General features: G+C 47.8%; 1 protein-coding gene across 1 annotated transcript; it reads left to right on the top strand.

Moving 5' to 3' along the window:
- Positions 1-676: 676 nt before the first annotated feature.
- prr35 (proline rich 35) lies at positions 677-14,115 on the top strand. The gene is made up of 2 exons (XM_072480819.1): positions 677-2,432; positions 9,641-14,115. The coding sequence occupies exons 1-2, from the start codon at positions 820-822 to the stop codon at positions 10,608-10,610; spliced, it is 2,583 nt and encodes an 860-aa protein (XP_072336920.1). The 5' UTR covers positions 677-819; the 3' UTR covers positions 10,611-14,115.
- The last annotated feature ends 6,854 nt before the right edge of the window (positions 14,116-20,969 follow it).

Raw genomic sequence — 20,969 nt, 5'->3', positions numbered from 1 at the left:
TACTCCTGAGAGGAAAAGGCTACACTTCACAAATAAAACCAGCCATGGACAACGAAAGAGGTTAGGAACAGCATAAAACGAAAAGCAAGGGCTTACAAAAGTGCAAAAACATAGCACTGATCCGGACGAATGGGATAGATACAAAGATCTGCAAAGGGTCTCAAAGCAGTTTGTAAGAGCTACTAAAAGGGATTATGAAATGAAACTTGCAAGGGATATCAAAATCAATAAGAAGAAATGTTATAGTTATATAAAGGAAAAGCAGTGGTGAAGAGCAATGTAGGCCCACTAAAAGCTGGAAACTGGTGATTCACCTGAGGAAGGAGCTGCGCTCCAAAAGCTAGTGATTCGAAACAAACCGGTTGGACTTTAACCTGGTGTTGTAAGACTTCTTACTGTTCAAACATAAAGAGCAGACATTTGGCTGAAGCATGTAAATAATATGTATGGTGTTTATGATATTAGCAATAAATTATTCTTAGAAAATGTGGCGTTCACTTTAACATATCCTAAAGAAGTATATATCTGATAAATGAGCATAATGATTTGCCAAAATAGTTTATTGCAAAATGTATAAGCATGATTCCATTAGTGTATGAAAGTTAGGTTGAATTACTTGGCTTTTTAATGAGTTGTATGTGAGTGGATTAACTCATTTTTTACATATTTTAGGTACTGGGATGTCCCCTCAAAAGGACCAAGAATAAAAGGATTCCATTGCTGATCAAGTGTGTCTGTCCATATGCGTACACAAATTGCGCCGAAGCACGTTATTGTGTTGGCGTCAAAGGTATAGTTCAACAGTGTTCCATAAGTAAAATGTCCAAAGACGAGGTAACCTGCAAGATTAATGCAGTTTATAAACACAAGGAACGGAAGCCAAAGAAGCCTCATTATATTCCAAGACCATGGGGGAAACCGTACAATTACAAGTGCTTTCAATGTCCTTTCACCTGCATGGAGAAATCACACCTCTACAACCACATGAAGTACAGCTTATGTAAGAATTCTCTTTCATTGCTGATTGAATCCGACTGGCCGTACAAGAAAAGCAACGTTCTTCAATCTGATCTACGCCTGCTGCAAACTGCTGCAGAACCTGGTCAAACTGGAAAAATCAATGAGGCATTTGAAAGCAGTGATACGGATTCTGTTGCAGTCAAAGTTACCGACGGGTGGAACGCCTGCAACACCGGTATTGAATTAAGCACAGATGTGACAATTTTAGGAGGCTCCGATAAACGGGCCCACCCTTTGAGAGAAAGAGAAAAATCAAGTTTTGCCACTGAAGCAGAAGCAGCTGAGGGCTGTGAGAAAGTGCAAGAGTCAAGATGTTCACCTAACGCTGACATACAACCTCCCTCGAGAAACAAAATGTCTAAACTGAGCAAAAAGGCTGAGACTGATTTCATTATAACTGATGTATTTTCTCTGAAGGATTCAGTCATGAAGAATAAGATAATACCAGCTGCAGCACTGGAAGCCAAGATGAAGCAGTACAGGCTTCCTAAGCACTGTATGAGTAGTAATGGCATCCTTATGGAACAGTGGAGGCTGGTCACGTCTGGGCAGCGAAGAGACACAGCTGACATTTCTCCACCATGTACAAATACTGATGTGATTCCATGCTATCCGCCACCAGCATATAATGACTACCAAGAGCCGCAAGGATTAAATCTCTCTGTGCTTGGGGTTCATTATCCAATGAACCACAATCTGTTCTCTTACTTGAGTCCTGGGATCACTTCAAATCTGACGCCACCTGCTCAAATGGCTCATCTGCCTTTTCACGCCTCATCTGCTCAGTTCGTTCACCCTCATTCTGGACATTTGCAATCTGCACATCCTCCAGAAAGATCTCCAGTTCCACCTAGATTCTTCTACCCTCTGTTGCTCGAACACACATTCAGCTCGGTAGAGAACAAAATGTTTCCAGGCAAAGAAGACCGTGAGCCAACAAATTCAACATCTTCAGACATTCTTCCACCAAGGCCGCTCGATGTTCCCAATAAAACCCATCTGTGTAAAGTTCCTGCCCTGAGGCCTCAAATGAGCAATTGCTCTGGCCAGGTGGAAGTGCTTTTAGCTGATACCAATTCTAAGTCCTTTTTATCACATGGCGAGCAAGAAAATCTTTCAACATTATCCAGTGAAAATACCGCAATATCGCACAAGGATAAGTTTACCTTCAAGTCACCAACGGAGGCTTGTAAAAACTCAAGAGACACCAAAGATGCGAGCATTAAATCTCAAGCCTTGAAAAGGCAAGAGGCGTGTATTCCAAATTCTTCAGGAGCGAGTGGAACTTCAATTAGCTTTGTAGAAAATACAACACAGTCCTCAGTATTTTCACTTTACACAAAGGCAAACTCAAGCAAACCAACGTTACCGTTCGTTCCTCTTGCAGCGGAAAAGTTAAAGCGATCAAACAGGTTAGTTGACAATTTAAACAAGCTAATACAATCTTCATCCTAGCACCAACTCAGGTAGGCTCAAGAACCACTTTACCTGGATGGACTTTGTTCCTTCCTACTCCCTTATACTTGTGTATTCTATTTGTGTAGAGGCTCTTGTTAATTTACGAATTAGTAACTGGATTAAAAAACAGATTATAGAACCAGGAAGTAAGAACATAAGTAAGAATATAGGAAATGGGGGCAGGAGGAGTCCATTCAGCCCTTCAATCCCACCCCACAATTCAATGAGATCATGGTTGATATTCTACTTCAACACCTTTTTCCTGCACTATCCCCATATCCCTTGATGATTTTAATATGTAGAAATCTATCGATCTCAGTCTTGAATATACTCAATAACTTCAATTTGTTTCTCACTCATTCAGCCTCTTTAAATCTTCTTGAAGCATCTTTGCATCCTCCTCACAGCTCACACTTGCACCTGCTTTTGTGTCATGAGGTAAGATGAGTGAAAAGTCTTGTTTCTTCTCTATATCAAAGTCAGGATTAGTGGAGACAAGTGGAATAGAATCTGTATAAAGATTGATCGGAATATAGGGCAGCCATGATCACAGGGGAGGTCTCATGGAGGAGTAAGCAAGATAATTGAAAATGAGAATTACAGCAAGTGACACATTTAAAATGCTTGTCAACATATAAAAGTATCTCATAGCACATCACAGGAAAGACACCAAGCAGGAGAGAAGGGGAATGAGAACCCGATGGAGGTGGAGCATGGTTGAAGAGAAGGATTGTGAAGTAAGGAGTGAGGTATCAAGGCAGAAAGCTTTTCGGGAGTTCTGAAGGACAGAATGTTAATAGGAGCCAAACTGGTTGGAGAAGCTGAAACCAAGACAGGATCTTTTCTCTATTAAGAGAGTTTATTCACTTGCTCAGTCTCACATTTCTCCTCTCACACAACCCAGTGTCCCAGCTATCCTCTATTATTAGGATACCGGACCAGGCTCCAACATTTGTTCGGATACCGGATGAGAATCCAAACAATTATTTTTTAATTTGTAAAACTGTGAGGAAAGGATGCTTCACCTCAGGAGTGATGACTCTGACCAATGGGTATCTTTTATGTTAAAACAAACTTTAATTTACACATAGAATTAACCACATTAACATCACAGAAATAGCTTTACAGTTAACAGTTAAACAGTTGTTAAACACAAGAAAAAACATCACCTTACTATCTATACCTGCAACCCAGTACAGTTCAAATGGCACTTACAAATAAGGCTAATAAAACAGTTTTACTTGCTTAGCTATGTTAAGACATTTGGGGAGAGTTCCTTTCAAAAGCAGATCCAGTACACCTTCGCTCAACCCAACAGCATTTGGCAAAACTGCTGTTCAACTTAAAATCCTAAATCAGACTACAAAACTACAAACAGGCCTGGCTCCTCCCATTAATTACATCATCGGTGTCCCACTAAGTTTGTGACCTGCTTAACTAGGACTAAACACCACTCCCTCATAAATTATTTACATTCAAGGGAATCTCTAGCAATCAAAATATGATTCCATTAGTCCTTTATCCAAAACCAAGTAAGTGGTTTAAATCAATAATTACGTCACTCTTTTAGGACTCCATAATTACAGCTTAAGCAGACACACAGTCTGGGTACCTTACCCTAGATTCTTCAATACTATTTCTGCAACAAATATACACCTTAACCTAGGCTTTTAAAAAACATTACTGCAACAAATATAAAATATAATATATAACAATTTCTGCATTAATCGCACTATTTATGTATGCTCAAAGACAACTAATCCACATCATCTGTTTCCCTTAACCTTAACAATGTGATTGACATGACATTAACAGACATAAAAAATGTAATTGATGTGACATTAAGACAGGGTACTCCAATACTGGAGCAGATGGTTTGGAAAATGAAAAGCAGAAGTAAAACATGAAATTTACAAAGAAAAGAAAATATATGAAAGGTGCCTGACAGCCTTAGATGAAAAATATTCAATTTTAAAATAATCTTTCATCTTAACTTGATAACTTGGATTTTGCTAGTGAAACCAAAGTTAATTTTTCAAGATGATCATTTCTGAATAAATATCTTCAAACATTAACAATTGATAAAACCCACTTTGGATTTTTGTATGCTTACGCATTCAATATAAGATTGGCTGAAGAAAGTGGAGACATTTGCAGATGGGAAAGTTTAAAAAATTTAAAGAAGGAGATTAAGATAATTCTTCCCATATTATACCAATAGCCAGATTGATCAGCAATGATATAGGGCGAGGTATATTGGCCTCATCGTGAACTCGCTTGAGCACAACACGACCGTTATATCGGGGGAGAGGCCAAAATCGCGAACCATGCCGGGCAGCGATCAGTTTGCGATCTAACCAGCCCATTCCCTTTGGCGCAAATAGGATCCTGCCATGGCATAGCAAGAAACCAATAATCACTAATTAAAACCATTCTCCACACAATTCACGGGAATGGCCCCTACCTAATGGCCGCCCATGATCTAACCACCTCCACAGCAAGTGGTCACGCGGGAACCGATTGGTGGTTGCTGTGGAGATCCAAGGAGGTGAGTAGCCATCTTCAAAGTTGGGCAATCAGCTCGGGGGGCACTGGGGTTGCTGGCCAAAAGCTTGGGGGTAGGGGGGCCAGGGGTGACTCGGGGGAGATGGTCTCAATCGGTCTGAAGTGGGGGGGGGGGGGGGGTGGACCGCCATCGGTGGGGAAGGGTCGCCTCTGACTGGGGAATGTGGGTGCCCCAGAGGCTGCGGGGTCCACCCTGCCACCCGCTGGATCATCTGTACCAATAACGGGGACAGCTCCGGCTACTGTTTATCTGTCCCACCGACCACCTTTAACCCCCACTGACCGGGCGCACAGCTGAAGGCCATTGCTAATAAGGAATTGGCAATTGTAAGCACTTCACAGCCCCCAAGTGGATTCCCGTGGGTACACCTGCCATGTGTACACATCACAGGTGAGAGTTACTACTTCGCAGGTCAGCCCGCATGGAGGATTAACATGCCAGACGCTTCACTTGTCTTGGGTGCAACGTGTTTATTTAATAGTGACCCCAACTATCCCAGCCCCTAATGGTGCCGCCCCCTTCCACCCCTTCCAGCCACTTCCTCACCCCCCCACCTCTTTGTCGCACCCATCTCCTTCTCCCCAACCCCTTTCCTGCCCATCCCACCTTCCGCACCCCAGTGTCCTCTCAGTAGCCCTCTATCTGCTTAGCATTTCGTGCTCTGCCATTACATCGAAGTGTTTCCTCAGGATGCTCAACAGCGGTGGAGGCAACCTGCTGCTTACCACATCCCGTGGCTTTTGACTCTCCTGGTGAGCGTCTTGTGGCCGCCCTGGGGCCGGAGGGCCCTGGCTTACCCGCCAGCGGACCATGCCCTGCCGTGGTACCATGTTCCGGATGCTGACTACGAGTTGACCCCCAGTGTCCCCACCTCCCGGTTGCTGCCCTAGGGCCCTGGGGCCCTGGACTGAGCTCCAGATGCCTCATGTGTCATCTGGCTCAGCCAGCCCTGGAGGCACCCCAATGTCTGCGCCATGGTGTCGACGCCCTCAGCGATGCCTCTCTCTGACCAGACCATGCTCTGCAGTGCCTCGCCAATGTCCAACTGCATGTGCAACACGGTCCTCAGTGACTGGGACATCCTTTGGAGTGCCTCAGCGATGTCCACATGTGACTGGGGCATGCTTTGCAGCACCCCAGCCAGGTCCACCTGAGACTGGGAAATGTCCGCCAGTGACTATGACACACGCCGCAGTGCCTCAGAAAGGTCCACCTGCATCAAGGACACGTCCCCCAGTGACTGGGACATGCAGGGTAGACATTCAGCCATGGCCATCACTGACTGGGCAGTGCCTTGGAGATCAGTATTGATGATACTGGCATTGTGCTCTAGACACTCCACGGCGGTCACCACCCTAGCAGTGTTGTCCTCTGTGCCACACATGGCTGGCACCATCTCCTGCGCCCGTAGCCTCTGGGACTCCTCTAGTCAACTGTAGACCTGCTGGAGCGTAGGTGATATCCCCCTCTGAATCGCTCGGCCGCACACAATCTACTGCTCCAACTCCGGGTAAACCTGGTCTAGAGGCTCAGCATCTGACTGGGACCCAGCTGGGTCCTGAGATCCAGCAGACCTCCGACTGCTGTCTCGCCTGGATGTTCCTGCCTCCCCCTGATGCACACCAGAATGTGCCCCAGAAGGCTGTCCACTACTTTCGTCCATCGAGGTGTGTGTCTCTGTGCTGGTGGACGGCGGGGATGACAGCTGTGCTGTGACCATTATGATGGCTTCCGCAGAGCTCTCCGCCATGGTGTTTTCTCGGGAAACATGGGAGGGACCACCCCTGCTGGGCCAGCACCACCGGATTGCAATCCTGTGGAAGAATGGGCATGTGGTCAATGGGGGTCATGATCAACATTTCTAGCATGTACAACTCAAATGTGAACAGTCCTCTGGGTGGGAGCCGGTGATACCCACCTCTGCGGCGCAGACCAATCTCGGCACTGGTGACTGTTCTGTCCCCTGTCACCCCCACAACCACCAGGGCCCATTCCTCATAAGGGATGCGGACTCTGATGTCCGACACCCTGCTGCCTGTTTGGCATGGTGATGGGAGTGGGTGGTGGTTGGCGCATGGTTATGCTGGGGATGGGGAGGGGGCACGGGGGTGACAGGCGGGACCGGGTTTTGGGGCAGAAACCAACTCACCTGTGCAGCCCAGTGAATGTCATTTAGCTTTATGTGGCACTGTGTGGCGGACCTGTCATTTGTGGTGTGAAGCCCGTGGGGCCTTGTTAAGTGGACCAATTGACGTTCTAAACCATTGGCGGCCTCGCCAGATCAGCTGTCAGGAAGCTCCTGGCATTTTCCACTTGCTACCACACTTAGAAACCTTTCCGTTAGATCACGCCCATAGTTCCTGGTACAATGCACAGGGGATTCCTCCTAATCAATAACATTGAATGAGTGGAGGTAACGTTGCATATGCTTGCAAAACAACCCCCACGCTTATACTAGAGAGTTTTTATATTTCTAAACTTAAGACTAGTCAATGGGAATGTATATAATGCTGGAATAGTATTTGCAAATGTAGAAAACAGAATGTGATATATGTCAGCATTTTCCTCCTCCCTTTACGAGAAGAAGACATGTTTCTAATTTTGTCTGTAACGTAGGACAGCAAATCCCTCCAAAACGATTAGATTCAAACACAATGGAGTAGATGTTTGACTTCACCATAATCTGGTGGGGTATATTGCATGTCCTGCCTAGAACCCAGATCAGTGACGGGCAACCTAGACTAGTGAGTGACCCTCCTTCAGTCAGTGGGCCGCAAGATTGAAATCGGGCTTGTTCACTAACCATGACCCCATGAATAAGAATAAATACATTTAATACACGCCGAATATTTCAGAACGAGTTATAGAAAATGCTTAATCATATATACATTAATGGAACTGTCATCAACTTCAAATGGGAAAAATAATAGAAATATTTACACTTTGGACACAGAGGCAGCGCACAGCTCTCACAATCAACGTTGTGAGCAATCAGCACGCACCTCACTTCACTTGCCCTTGCTTTACGTGCGAATCACTTCAGTCATACCGGTAGGGAAAAAAACTACACGGATGGAAATCAGCAGGATGTGGCTTGGGCAACAGTCAACAAAATGTCTTGTGGGCCGCACTCAGAACCCAGGTGAGCCGCAAGTGGCCCCCAGGCCGCAAGTTGTCCACCACTGATCCAGATTTTAATTCCATTGAAATTAATGAATGCATGAAATATAAAAGATTTTGTTTTAAAAAACGCTACTTTTGTGAGGGCTACGAAGAATCCAGCATGAGTTTGTAGAGTCAATTGAAAGTAACTTTATTTGCAACAATATGTACACAGTACCAGCAGTTCACTACTGGTTCTCTCTCTAGCCGGTACCACACTGGCCAGTTCTATTTTTACAGCTGCACTGCTAATGATTGACCCACCCCCCTCTCATTGGGGGAGCTCATATTCCCCAAGGGACACGGACTAACAAATTGTCCCCAGTTAATAGTATCCGGGCAGGTTATAACAGCTACATAGTTGTGCAGTACAAGCTCAGGAAACATGCTGTAAGAAAAACCATCTGTATTTATAAGGTATTGTTCTCATGGCACCTCAAAACAATTACGTCCTTTTACAGTGTAGTCTGTGTTGCAACATGAGCAATAAAAACACAAAGTGCTAAAAAAAAAACTCAGCAGGTCTGGCAGCTGTGAGTGGGTTTCCCCGTTGTTCGAACCCTGCGCTGCTGGGGAACCCACGGCAAGAGGCCGCCATTGGCAGGACCGGAAGATCCTGCAGGTGGGAATGGCCAGAGAGTTTCAAGGCTAATACGGCTCTTCTTTGGAACAGTTCCATAGAAAACAAAAATGAGAGTCTTCCCATTTTTAAAAACATTTTAATCTTTTGTGAAACCATAAATTACCAATTTCTTCACCATATCATATCGGTGGGAGTGAAATTCAACATTGTCGGGGGCACAGAGTGGGTGATAGAAGATTGCCCACTGTAGACTTCGCTTGAAAAGGGAAATTAAAACTGAAATGGTGGACGCTCTGACAATTCATGTCGTCCATCAGTCCTAGCTTATTCATTACATCCACTTGGAATGAGGGTCAAACCATTCACTCCCACTCCCAGTGTCGTCTGAAACTGGCAACATTTTTGAAACCAGGCCCTGCTCCCCAGGTTCTACCCTGACCCATGCCAGATGCTGCCAATGATACATGGCTGTAACTGAGATTTCACAGTCACTGATGAAATGTCATTTTGAAATAATACACTTTTTTAATATGAAGTAACAATATTGGGTATTCTCCGTGGAAATACTTGCCTTATGGCAGAAATATAGCTCTGCACAATAACTGTAATGGTGAACGACATGATGGGTGTAGGAACAGCTAAATTTATAAAGATATTTTGTGAAGGTGTGCAGTGCACATAAAATACTTCATAGTTAACTTCTGTAGCAGCGGGTTTTTACTCATAACACTTATTGATATTGTAAAATATACAATATTGATATTGTAAAATATGACGCTATGTTGAAATTTCTACTTGGCCCATGTTTATATTTATTCCGCATAACTTAAATTCCAACTTTTTCTTTCCAGTTCACAAGTTCGCGTTGAGAATTTTTCTTCACTTCACCAAAACATGTTTCCTCATCGGAGTACTGAGTCTGGTGGAATGGCCAAAAAAGACCGCAGAAACAGCCCCGGGTTTGGACATTTATCCCCGCCTGCAGCTTCTCCAGTAAGTAACGCCACCTGTAAGCCTGGTAAAATGTCAAACTGCCTTCAGAAAGGGGAAGAGCAGGATGACTCCGTAGCGCTGATCAAGGATCTCCATAAAGTAATACATGAATATCGGGATGTTGAAGAGCACCTTTGCCCCACGGACAACAAAGACACACCTGGGCAGAAACAATTGAGAGGACAGCTGACAAAGATTCGAAAGGAACTGCTCCATATCCGACAGACACTGGAAAAGACAAACAAGCAAAGTGAAGGACCCTTGGACCTTTCTGTCAAGAGGTCACTTGAAGGGATTGAAAAGCACCATAGACACAATGGCACCTCAGAAGAAATGTTTGAAAGCTGTGCCACGCAGAACAGGGGTTTAGATGAAATGGAGCTAATGGATAAGAAGTGTAAAGGAAGCTTGTTCAGCGAAGTCAGGGCACCAAGAAACCATTTTGCAGATACTGAAAACAAATCGTTAGATTTGTGCATCAAAATACACAAGTTTGAAAGACTCAGAACTTGTTCTGACACCAGCACAGGTACAACCAGTAAGGCAGACCACACCGAACCAAACACACTCCAGCTTCAAAGGAGCATTTCAACAGAGGGAGCCTTTACAAACAGAACAACAAAATGTGAAGCAGACTCCAGTGTGCCTCTCAGCACCGATGGGAAGTATAATTCACCGACCGGTAACCCACTATTAATGGTAGAGGAGGGAAAAGCCAGATGTGAGGCCTTGAAAAGGTCACTACCTGATAATAGCCAGAATGAGGATGAGAAACTGCACACTGAATCCTTCAGCGACAGAGAGGTTAGGATCGATAAAACAGAGTAGGATTATTTGAATGAAGTGACATAAGAAAGAAGGCACTGTGGATTGGTACATATTTAAGACACATGGGACCAGTTAAGATACAGCACTGGAAAAAATCTATGGAATATCTGAACTGAATTGCAAATATTGTTGAAATTGGAATTTTATTTGAAAAAAGAGTGGAGTCCTATTTGATAATTAAAGTTACAGCCTCAAGCTCTTATATAATGCATGACTGGATGTGTCCCATCCATCCCGTGCCTCATCTTCAATGTTTTTCTGTGTGTTGGTGTTTACAACTTCTTGCTCTGACCTTCTACATTACTAACTATTCACAGATAATTCTCATTTACTCATACCTGAGAAATTTCCGCCAGTTTATTTCTGATAACTGTGCCCGTGTAGATAGGCTAATGTATTTTCATGGACGTCACAGGGTACATAGAACATAGAACAGTACAGCACAGTACATGCCCTTCGGCCCATGATGTTGTGCCGACCACTTATCCTAATCTAAGATCAACCTAACCTACACCCCTTCGGTTTACTGTTGTCCATGTGCCTGTCCAAGGGTAGAAATTCTGATGCATCCCGTACATTTTCAGGGTCCAAAATGAGCAGCACATAGTTGGGTTCAGGTGCCAACAGAAGCGACGGAAGTGGGCGATGCCATATTGACGCAATTGCTCGATAGGAGTCCTCGCAACCCGCCTGCAACAGATACCATTCAAATATTGCAATCCGAATCCTGCGTCTGAAACAGGGTCCTTTTCCAAAATCAATGCTCACCTTCCCCTGAAAAAATACTTCCTTACCTCACCCAGTATACCATGGCAGAAACAGTTGGAAAGCATCTTCCATTTTAAAATTATTTTATGGTCATTTGTTGCCCATCCCTAATTGGCCTTGAACTGAGGGGCAGTTCAGAGACAACCACATTGCTGTGGGGCTGTTGGTCTGGAGTCACATGTAGGCCAGACCAGGTAAGGACAAAAGAACAACGAACAAAGAAAAGTACAGCACAGGAACATGCCCTTCAGCCCTCCAAGCCTGTGCTGACTATGCTTCCCGTCTAACTTAAAACCTTTCATACTTCTGGGGTCCGTATCACTCTATTCTCATCCTATTCATGTATTTGTCAAGACGCCCCTTAAACATCACTATTGTACCTGCTTCCATCACCTCCTCTAGCAACAAGTTCCAGGCACCCACTACCCTCTGTGTAAAATAACTTCCCTCGCACATCTACTCTAAACTATGCCCCTCACACCTTAAATCTATGTTCACTCATAATTGACTCTTCCATCCTGGGAAAAAGCTTCTGACTATCCACTCTGTCCATGCCCCTCCTAATTTTGTAGACTTCTATCAGGTCATCCTCAAACTCGGTTGTTCCAGTGAGAACAAACCGAGTTTATCCAACCTCTCCTTATTACTAATGCTCTCCATACCAGGCATCATGGTAAACCTCACATATGGGCAGCAGATTTACTTCCCAAAAGGGCATTAATGAACCAGATGGGTTTTTACGTCAATCAACAATGGTTTCATGGTCATCATTAGACTTGTAGTTCCAGATTTTTATTGAATTCAAATTTCACCACCTGCCATTGTGGAATTTGAACCCGGGCCCCCAGAGTATTACCCTGGGTCTCTGGACCTAGTCTAGCATCAATACCACAACATCACCACCTCTCCTATAAGAATGAATTAATGGAATCCTCCTCTCCAGTCAAGATTGGTTGTTTTTGGCTTTGAGGATGCTTTGGGCCAGGATAACTTTCACAATGTCAACACTTTGGCTGCAAAATAGTTTATTTGAGGAAGTCTACAACTGTCTCGCTGAGTTTTCTAGTTCACAATGGAAATGTTACTGGACTTTTCCCTTTGGTAGTTCCAAATGAGGAGATGGATAGGTAGCAAGGAAGGCAACAAAACGATCTATATACAAATTGCAAGAAGGAGGCTAATTGTAGAGGAGAACTTGCAGCATGTGGGTCTTCAGGAAATGATCATCATGAGTGGATCCTGTGGTGGAGCAGTGTGTAAGACATTTGTGACCATCAATTATCTGCTGCTTGCTGCAGCCAGAATTGGAACCCACTATACTGGGTGGAGTGCACTACACTGCCCACAATGGCTCTAAATATTTTGTCCATCAGGCTCCTTTCACCTGATGTACTTTCGATGCAATCACTCAATATCGATAGAATCCCTACCACGCAGGAGGAGGCTATTCAGCCCGTTCTGCACCGATACTCCGAAAGAGCACCCTACCCAGGCCCACTCCTCCGCCCTATCCCCGTAACCCCACCTAACCTTTTTGGACACGAAGGTGCAATTTAGCATGGCCAATCCACCTAACCCACACATCTTTGGACACTTCAGATTCATTGTCCAGACTGAGTAATGTTATATTAATATGCCTTGACAATAAATCTATATGGAAAAGAAGGTGGTCACAAACCTTGCAGGACTGGTCATCCAGTCTTACCAGACACACGTTCCTGATATGCCCCTTACCCATGATGTCAACGACCTGTCCTTCAGGTGGGGACAGCACAAGAAAGCCTGCTTCCTGTTGTTTCATGTGATGTGCTTATTAGGGTAAAATAGGGTGCCAGATGGCTGCGGTGCGAGAGTGTGAAGAAGAGGGCAGCGGCGGCAGAGTGCTATAGGAGGAGGTGAAGCAGGTGGAATTACTACAGTGACTGTCAGAGATTACTAGAAATCGAGGGTGGGAAGAGCACTGAATGGGGGTAGGGCAAGGTGAAACATGGGTTAGCTTGCTATGGCTAGAATTTGTAGGCTCCCACACTGATGGGATTTTAGGCAGATGGAGATTGCATGAAATTGAGAGAATTCCCTCAGGGTTTCCACCCGCCTTGACCACTCAGTGATTTTATGTTGGGGCAGGGAAGGCCTCAGATGGGAATCCTGCTCTTGCCCCAATTGAGGCCTTTAAGTAGTCAATTTAAGGGCCATTTCCCACCCAGCTCAATTTTTCGGCTGGTGGGAGGATTAACCTGGCATGGGGGAAGCCCAAACTCAACAGGCCTAGATCGCGGATGGGAGGGTGAGGGAGTCACTCCTTCAGAAGCCCACTTTTGACTGAGGGAAACCCACCCACCCCCCAAACTTAAGATACAGTGACGTCAACATCTCCCTCCCCCAACCTCTCCCTGGCATCCCGATCACCCCCGTCCTCTTCTGTCCATTGCAGCACTGCCTCTGCAGGGGCTAGCGAGCCAATGAGATTGGCTGGCAGCTCTTTAAGGCAGATCCTCCTCCTGAGTGATGGTGGGAAATCCCCCTGCAGCCAACTGATGGTCAATCGAGTGTAAATTGGGACACCAGGAATGTGTTCCCCACTGACTCTTTGGATGGTGGGAAGGGAGATAGATCCTGCCGTCCAAAAAGGTCAGGCCCATGTCTTGACTTTGCCGGGCAGCCTGGCTGGAAACCATTGTGTTACCTAGTTACAGAAGATGTCTCTCCTCTCGCTGACCTCTTCCACGAAAAGCTCCAAAACAATGACTGGGGGGGCGGGGGGGGGGGGGGGGGCGGTGATAATTAAGCAATTATGAGGGGAATAAAAAGCAGCCCATGCCCAAATCTCAGATACGAATAGGAGCAATATGAAGGATGGAAACGATTCCAAGAGGATTACAATAACCACTTGGTGTCTGAGTGAGGTGACAACAGTTTATTTTATGTATGTTTTATTTTATAATGACTATGAATTTCTTTTGTCAATTTGCTAATTGTGGAAAAATGGCTCCAATTGTAGGTAAGATTCCATTTTTAAGATCCCCCCTTTCCCCATTAGCATAGAATTGGATCTTTAATTATTTATTCTCGCCATGAAAATTTATCCTCTTGATATTGCAAATGCTACATAAAAACACTCCTGTGATAGCATAATGAATATTCAAAACTGAACATATTACAGGGGCATGGGCTATTTTCCCACCATACAAATCATTGAGATGCACCTCACATAAAGTATGACACTTTGGAAACCAAAAAGGCACTTTAAGATTAAACTGTATAAAAGGTTCATGTAATAACTATTTATTCATGTAGAGTGTATTAAATTTGATGATTATAGATTAATTTGTAGATTAAGCATGCCGTGGACATATGCCCTATAAGAATCTCAAGTCATTTTCACATTATTAATCAATAGCAGTTGTTCCGTGAGTCTTATTAATGCATAGTTACTTCTTACTTTTGTGAATTTAGCACTGGTAAATAAATTTGAGAAATGATCATTGACAGTAACTTCATCTGTGTATTTATACTACCTTTTATTATGGGCCAACTCCCCGCTGGGAAATTTAGGGAATGCACACCCATATTACGCACACAGAAACGGATACACACACACAGATGGACATACACCCAGATGGTCATACACACACACACACATAGATGGACACATACACATGTATGGACACGCACACACGGATGGACATGCACACATGGACGGACACACATGGACGCACATGGACAGACACACGGACACACACACGGACACATACATGGGCAGATACACACACACACAGGCGCACATGGATAGATGCACAAACACACACATGGATAAACACACATGGACACACAAGGACAGAAAAAAGGCTCCAAATGCTCCTAAATTTGATGATGCGTAAATGTTCTTGCATTTTGGCATCTGTGCTGAGTATCTTGTCATGCCCCTGATTTTACTCACCCATATTTAAGAACATAAGAACTAGGAGCAGGAGTAGGCCATCTGACCCCTTGAGCCTGCTCCGCCATTCAATGAGATCATGGCTGATCTTTTGTGGACTCAGTTCCACCTTCCGGCCCGAACACCATAACCCGAAATCCCTTTTTTCTTCAAAAAACTATCTATCTTTATCTTAAAAACATTTAATGAAGGAGCCTCAACTGCTTCACTGGGCAAGGAATTCCATAGATTTACAACTCTTTGGGTGAAGAAGTTCCTCCTAAGCTCAGTTCTAAATCTACTTCCCCTTATTTTGAGGCTATGCCCCCTAGTTCTGCTTTCACCCGCCAGTGGAAACAACCTGCCCGCATCTATCCTATCTATTCCCTTCATAATTTTATATGTTTCTATAAGATCCCCCCCCCCCGCATTCTTCTAAATTCTAACGAGTACAGTCCCAGTTTACTCAACCTCTCCTCGTAATCCAACCCCCTCAACTCTGGGATTAACCTAGTGAATCTCCGCTGCACACCCTCCAGTGCCAGTACGTCCTTTCTCAGGTAAGGAGACCAAAACTGAACACAATACTCCAGATGTGGCCTCACTAGAACCTTATACAATTACAGCATAACCTCCCTAGTCTTAAATTCCATACCTCTAGCAATGAAGGACTAAACTCCATTTGCCTTCTTAATCACCTGTTGCACCTGTAAACCAACTTTTTGCGACTCATGCACTAGCACACCCAGGTCTCTCTGCACAGCAGCATGTTTTAATATTTTATGATTTAAATAATAATAATCCCTTTTGCTGTTATTCCTACCAAAATGGATAACCTCACATTTGTCAACAATGTATTCCATCTGCCAGACCCTAGCCCATTCACTTAACCTATCCAAATCCCTCTGCAGACTTCCGGTACCCTCTGCACTTTTTGCTTTACCACTCATCTTAGTGTCGTCTGCAAACTTGGACACATTGCACTTGGTCCCCAACTCCAAATCATCTGTGTAAATTGTGAACAATTGTGGGCCCAACACTGATCCCTGAAGGACACCACTGGCTACTGATTGCCAACCAGAGAAACACCCATTAATCCCCACTCTTTGCTTTCTATTAATTAACCAATCCTCTATCCATGCTACTACTTTCCCCTTAATGCCATGCATCTTTATCTTATGCAGCAACCTTTTGTGTGGCACCTTGTCAAAAGCTTTCTGGAAATCCAGATATACCACATCCATTGGCTCCCCGTTATCTACCGCACTGGTAATGTCCTCAAAAAATTCCACTAAATTAGTTAGGCACGACCTGCCCTTTATGAACCCATGCTGCATCTGCCCAATGGGACAATTTCCATCCAGATGCCTCGCTATTTCTTCCTTGATGATAGATTCCAGCATCTTCCCTACTACCGAAGTTAAGCTCACTGGCCTATAATTACCCGCTTTCTGCCTACCTCCTTTTTGAAACTGAATAGGTCAGGTCCCCCCACCCCACCCCCCAGCCCCCCCGCCCCCCACCACCCCCCAGTCTTTGTTTTGAAGCTTTTCGTGAAAGAGCTGAATATTTTTTAATTCAGCTTGATTGACTTGCTTCCGCCCACAGGAGATGAGGGGAATACGACCTTAAAACTTTGTTGAGGTCAGACAAGATCATCTGCTGCTCTTCTTTTGATGGCTGAACGAGCTAATTCTGGAATGGCAAAGGCTGCCAACGAGTGTTCCCGAGGGACTATCCCTTGCCGATGGTGCGGGATGACCTAAATGTAGGGGTCATGATAAGGAAGTTTATAGATGATTCAAAACTTGGGTTATGTTTCAGAGTGAGGGCAGCACGGTGGCGCACTGGTAGCATTGCAGTCTCACCGCGCCGAGGTCCCAGGTTCGGTCCCGGCTCTGGGTCACTGTCCATGTGGAGTTTGCACATTCTCCCCGTATTTGCGTGGGTTTCATCCCCACAACCCAAAGATGTGCAGGGTAGGTGGATTGAACACGCTAAATTGCCCCTTAATTGGAAAAAATGAATTGGCTCCTCTAAATTAAAAAATTAAAATTTTTTAAAAATGTTTGATAGTGAGGAAGAAAGCTGTCGAACGTAGGATGATGACAACATGGGCAGAAAAACAGAATGTGGAATTCAATCCAGAGAAATATGTGATGATGCATTTAGGGAGGGTAAAAAAGGCAGGGAATCAATGATAAATGGTAGGATACTTAGAAACGTAAAGGAGTGAGGGGACCTTGGAGCACATATTCACAGATCCTTGGCAGCTAAGGTGATGGGCAAAGTATATGAGAGACTTTCCTTCATTGCAGAAATATTAGGCTGCAACTGTTTCAAACACTCACTGGGCTACTGCCAGAGAGAGCCCACATTACACAAATATCTGAGCACATTGGAGACACTACAGAGCAGGGGCGAAATTCTCCGTTATCGGCGGAAAGTCCGCCGATCGGCGCAAAAAACGGCGCAAATCCCACTTGCGTCACGTCAGAAAAATGGGTCGATAGTCTCCGGCCCGAAATGGGCTAGCAACGTTGTAACGGGATCCGTGCTTGCGCAGTGGTTCACGCCGTGCAGCATCATACGCGCTGCACGGCGTGACGGCTCATAAGGCCGCGCTGCTCCCCCCCACCCGACCGCAACACCCGACCGCAACACCCGACTGGATGGCTGGCCGTCGCTCAGCCCCGAGGTTCGAGTCACGCGATGTGGAGGCGCTCCTGGACGCGGTGGAGCAGAGGAGGGATGCCCTGTATCCCGGGCATGGCCGCAGAATTGCCCCACGCCACAGCCGGCGTCTGTGGAGGGAAGTGGCAGAGGCCGTCACCGCTGTGGCCCTGACACCACGGACAGGCACCCAGTGCCACAAGAAGGTGAACGACCTCGTCAGAGCAGGCAGGGTGAGCCTCCCCATATCCCCCCCTCCCCATATCCCCCCCCTCCCCCATATCCCCCCCTCCCCCATATCCCCCCCTCCCCATGTCCCCCCTCCCCCATATCCCCCCTCCCCCATATCCCCCCCTCCCCCATATCCCCCCTCCCCCATATCCCCCCTCCCCCATATCCCCCATATCCCCCCTCCCCCATATCCCCCCTCCCCTATATCCCCCATATTTCCCATATCCCCCATATCCCCCCCACCCCCATATCCCCCATATCCCCCCTCCCCCATATCCCCCACTCCCCCATATCCCCCCTCCCCCATATCCCCCCTCCCCCATATCCCCCCTCCCCCATATCCCCCCTCCCCCATATCCCCCCTCCCCCATATCCCCCCTCCCCCATATCCCCCCTCCCCCATATCCCCCATATCCCCCCTCCCCCATATCCCCCCTCCCCCATAACCCCCCTCCCCCATATCCCCCATATCCCCCCTCCCCCATATCCCCCCTCCCCCATATCCCCAAGTGAATCCAGCCCTAACCTTAACCTCTGCACTGCACGCGCAACCAATGGCGTGCATTCATATACCTGCCTAACACTGTTGCCTTTTACCCCTGCCACCACCCCCCCCCCCCACAGGAGAAGCGCGCACACAACAATAGGGAGCATGTGAGGACTGGAGGAGGGCCCGCTGATGAGAGGCCACTGACCGTACACAAGGAAAGGGCCCTGGAACTGGCTGGCGGACCTGAGGACCGGGAGGTTGCTGATGCAGAGGTCGGGGGCTCACCAGCAAGTGAGCCACCGACAGCCCGTCCCCATATCCCCCCTCCCCTATATCCCCCTCCCCCGTATCACCTGATCACTGCCTGATGTCTAACCATGCATGCTTCATTGTGTATCGCAGGACCAAACGTCCAGGCACCCATCCCCGCAGATGCACACCGCCCGCAGGATGCCCCTCGGAGACCACAGGAGACGGAGAGACCCGCACCCTCCAGCATGCGACGCCCGCAGGATGCCCCTCGGAGACCATGGGAGACGGAGAGACCCGGACCCTCCAGCATGCGACGCCCGCAGGATGCCCCTCGGAGACCACGGGAGACGGAGAGACCCGGACCCTCCAGCATGCGCGCCCGCAGGATGCCCCTCGGAGACCACAGGAGACGGAGAGACCCGGACCCTCCAGCATGCGACGCCCGCAGGATGCCCCTCGGAGACCACGGGAGACGGAGAGACCCGGACCCTCCAGCATGCGACGCCCGCAGCCTGCCCCTTGGAGACCACGGGAGACGGAGAGACCCGGACCCTCCAGCATGCGACGCCCGCAGGATGCCCCTCGGAGACCACGGGAGACGAAGAGACCCGGACCCTCCAGCATGCGACGCCCGCAGGATGCCCCTCGCACACCATGGGAGACGGAGAGACCTGGAGCAACAGGGAGACGACACCCCCGTCACGTGCGGGAGCGACCACCCAGCGATGAGGGGGGCAGCCACAGGCCCCCGTCACATCCGAGCCAGGACACCACTACCCAGGACACCACTACCCAGGACACCACTACCCAGGACACCACTACCCAGGACACCACTACCCGGGACACCCCTACCCGGGACAGCACTACCCGGGACAGCACTACCCAGGAAGACGAAATACCGGACAGTGACTCAGAGTGGATGGGTGGAGACGAACCCCCACCCCAAAGTGCCATGGACTCAGAGTGGGATGAAGAGCACGACACAACGCCACTGCTGTCACCAACACCCTCCACCATCGCAGTAACACTCACCACGGTTGGGCACTTTAGTGATGATAGTACACTCTAGTACACTTTAGTACACTCACTGGTGCGCACAACACAGCCGTCCTGGTACAGCAGGTGGAGGTAGGAGCAGCAGAGGGACCGGGCGGTCGGAGGGCAGCCCAGGCCAAGCGAACATCTGCCGCCCAGATGGATCCCGGGTTCCTGCAGTTACCACACCCACACATAGATCCGAATCAACCACCGACCCGGAGACGAGCGAAGAGGGTGACGGGCGGCTTGCGGCGGCTGCGGTCGCAGGTGGAGGAGTCCACCCGCGTCCAGGAGCTGGGAGTGGTCCCGGTCATGCATGCCACCCAGGCTGACACCGCACGGGTGGCGTCCGCGGTGGAGGCAATGGTTGCGACGGTGTCAGACATGGGGAACGGTTTGCGAGGCCTGGGGCCTTCCGTGCAGGCGGCGTCTGTGGCCCAGGAAATGGCTGCCCTCTCACAGGAGGCCATGAGCCAGTGACAGCGCCAGATGGCAGAGGCGCTCAACGCCATAGCCCAGTCTCTGCAGGCCATGGCCCAGTCTCAGCAGGCCATGGCCCAGTCTCAGCAGGCCATGGCCCAGTCTCTGCAGGCCATGGCCCAGTCTCAGCAGGCCATCGCTGAGGGCATCGGCGCCAGTGGCCATGTGCGAGCCGGCGTCGCACTGTCACAGACAGGGTTTGCCAACACCCTGGGCTCCATGGCTGCAAACCTGCAGACCCCTGTCGATACCAGCACGGGCCTCCAGGACTGGCAGCGCCAGATGTCGGGGGGGCGTCGGATGGCCAGTCCGTTCGCATCCCCCACCCATGTAGAGGCCTGGGGGCCATCGGGCACCCCGAGGGAGGAGGAGGTGGTGTGGTCCGTCCCGGCTCCCTCTGTAGGGGAGGTCCCGGTACACCGCGACACCTCGGACTCCCCCCCTTCCGTCCCAGGTGCATCGGGGGGGCAACGGGCAGGACAGGCTGGCAGCTCGCCATCCCAGTCGC

This window comes from Scyliorhinus torazame, chromosome 17, assembly GCF_047496885.1.
Source record: "Scyliorhinus torazame isolate Kashiwa2021f chromosome 17, sScyTor2.1, whole genome shotgun sequence".
Taxonomy (NCBI): domain Eukaryota; kingdom Metazoa; phylum Chordata; class Chondrichthyes; order Carcharhiniformes; family Scyliorhinidae; genus Scyliorhinus; species Scyliorhinus torazame.
The sequence above is the reverse complement of the archived record's forward strand: the minus strand, read 5'-3'. Positions and strand labels throughout refer to the sequence as shown.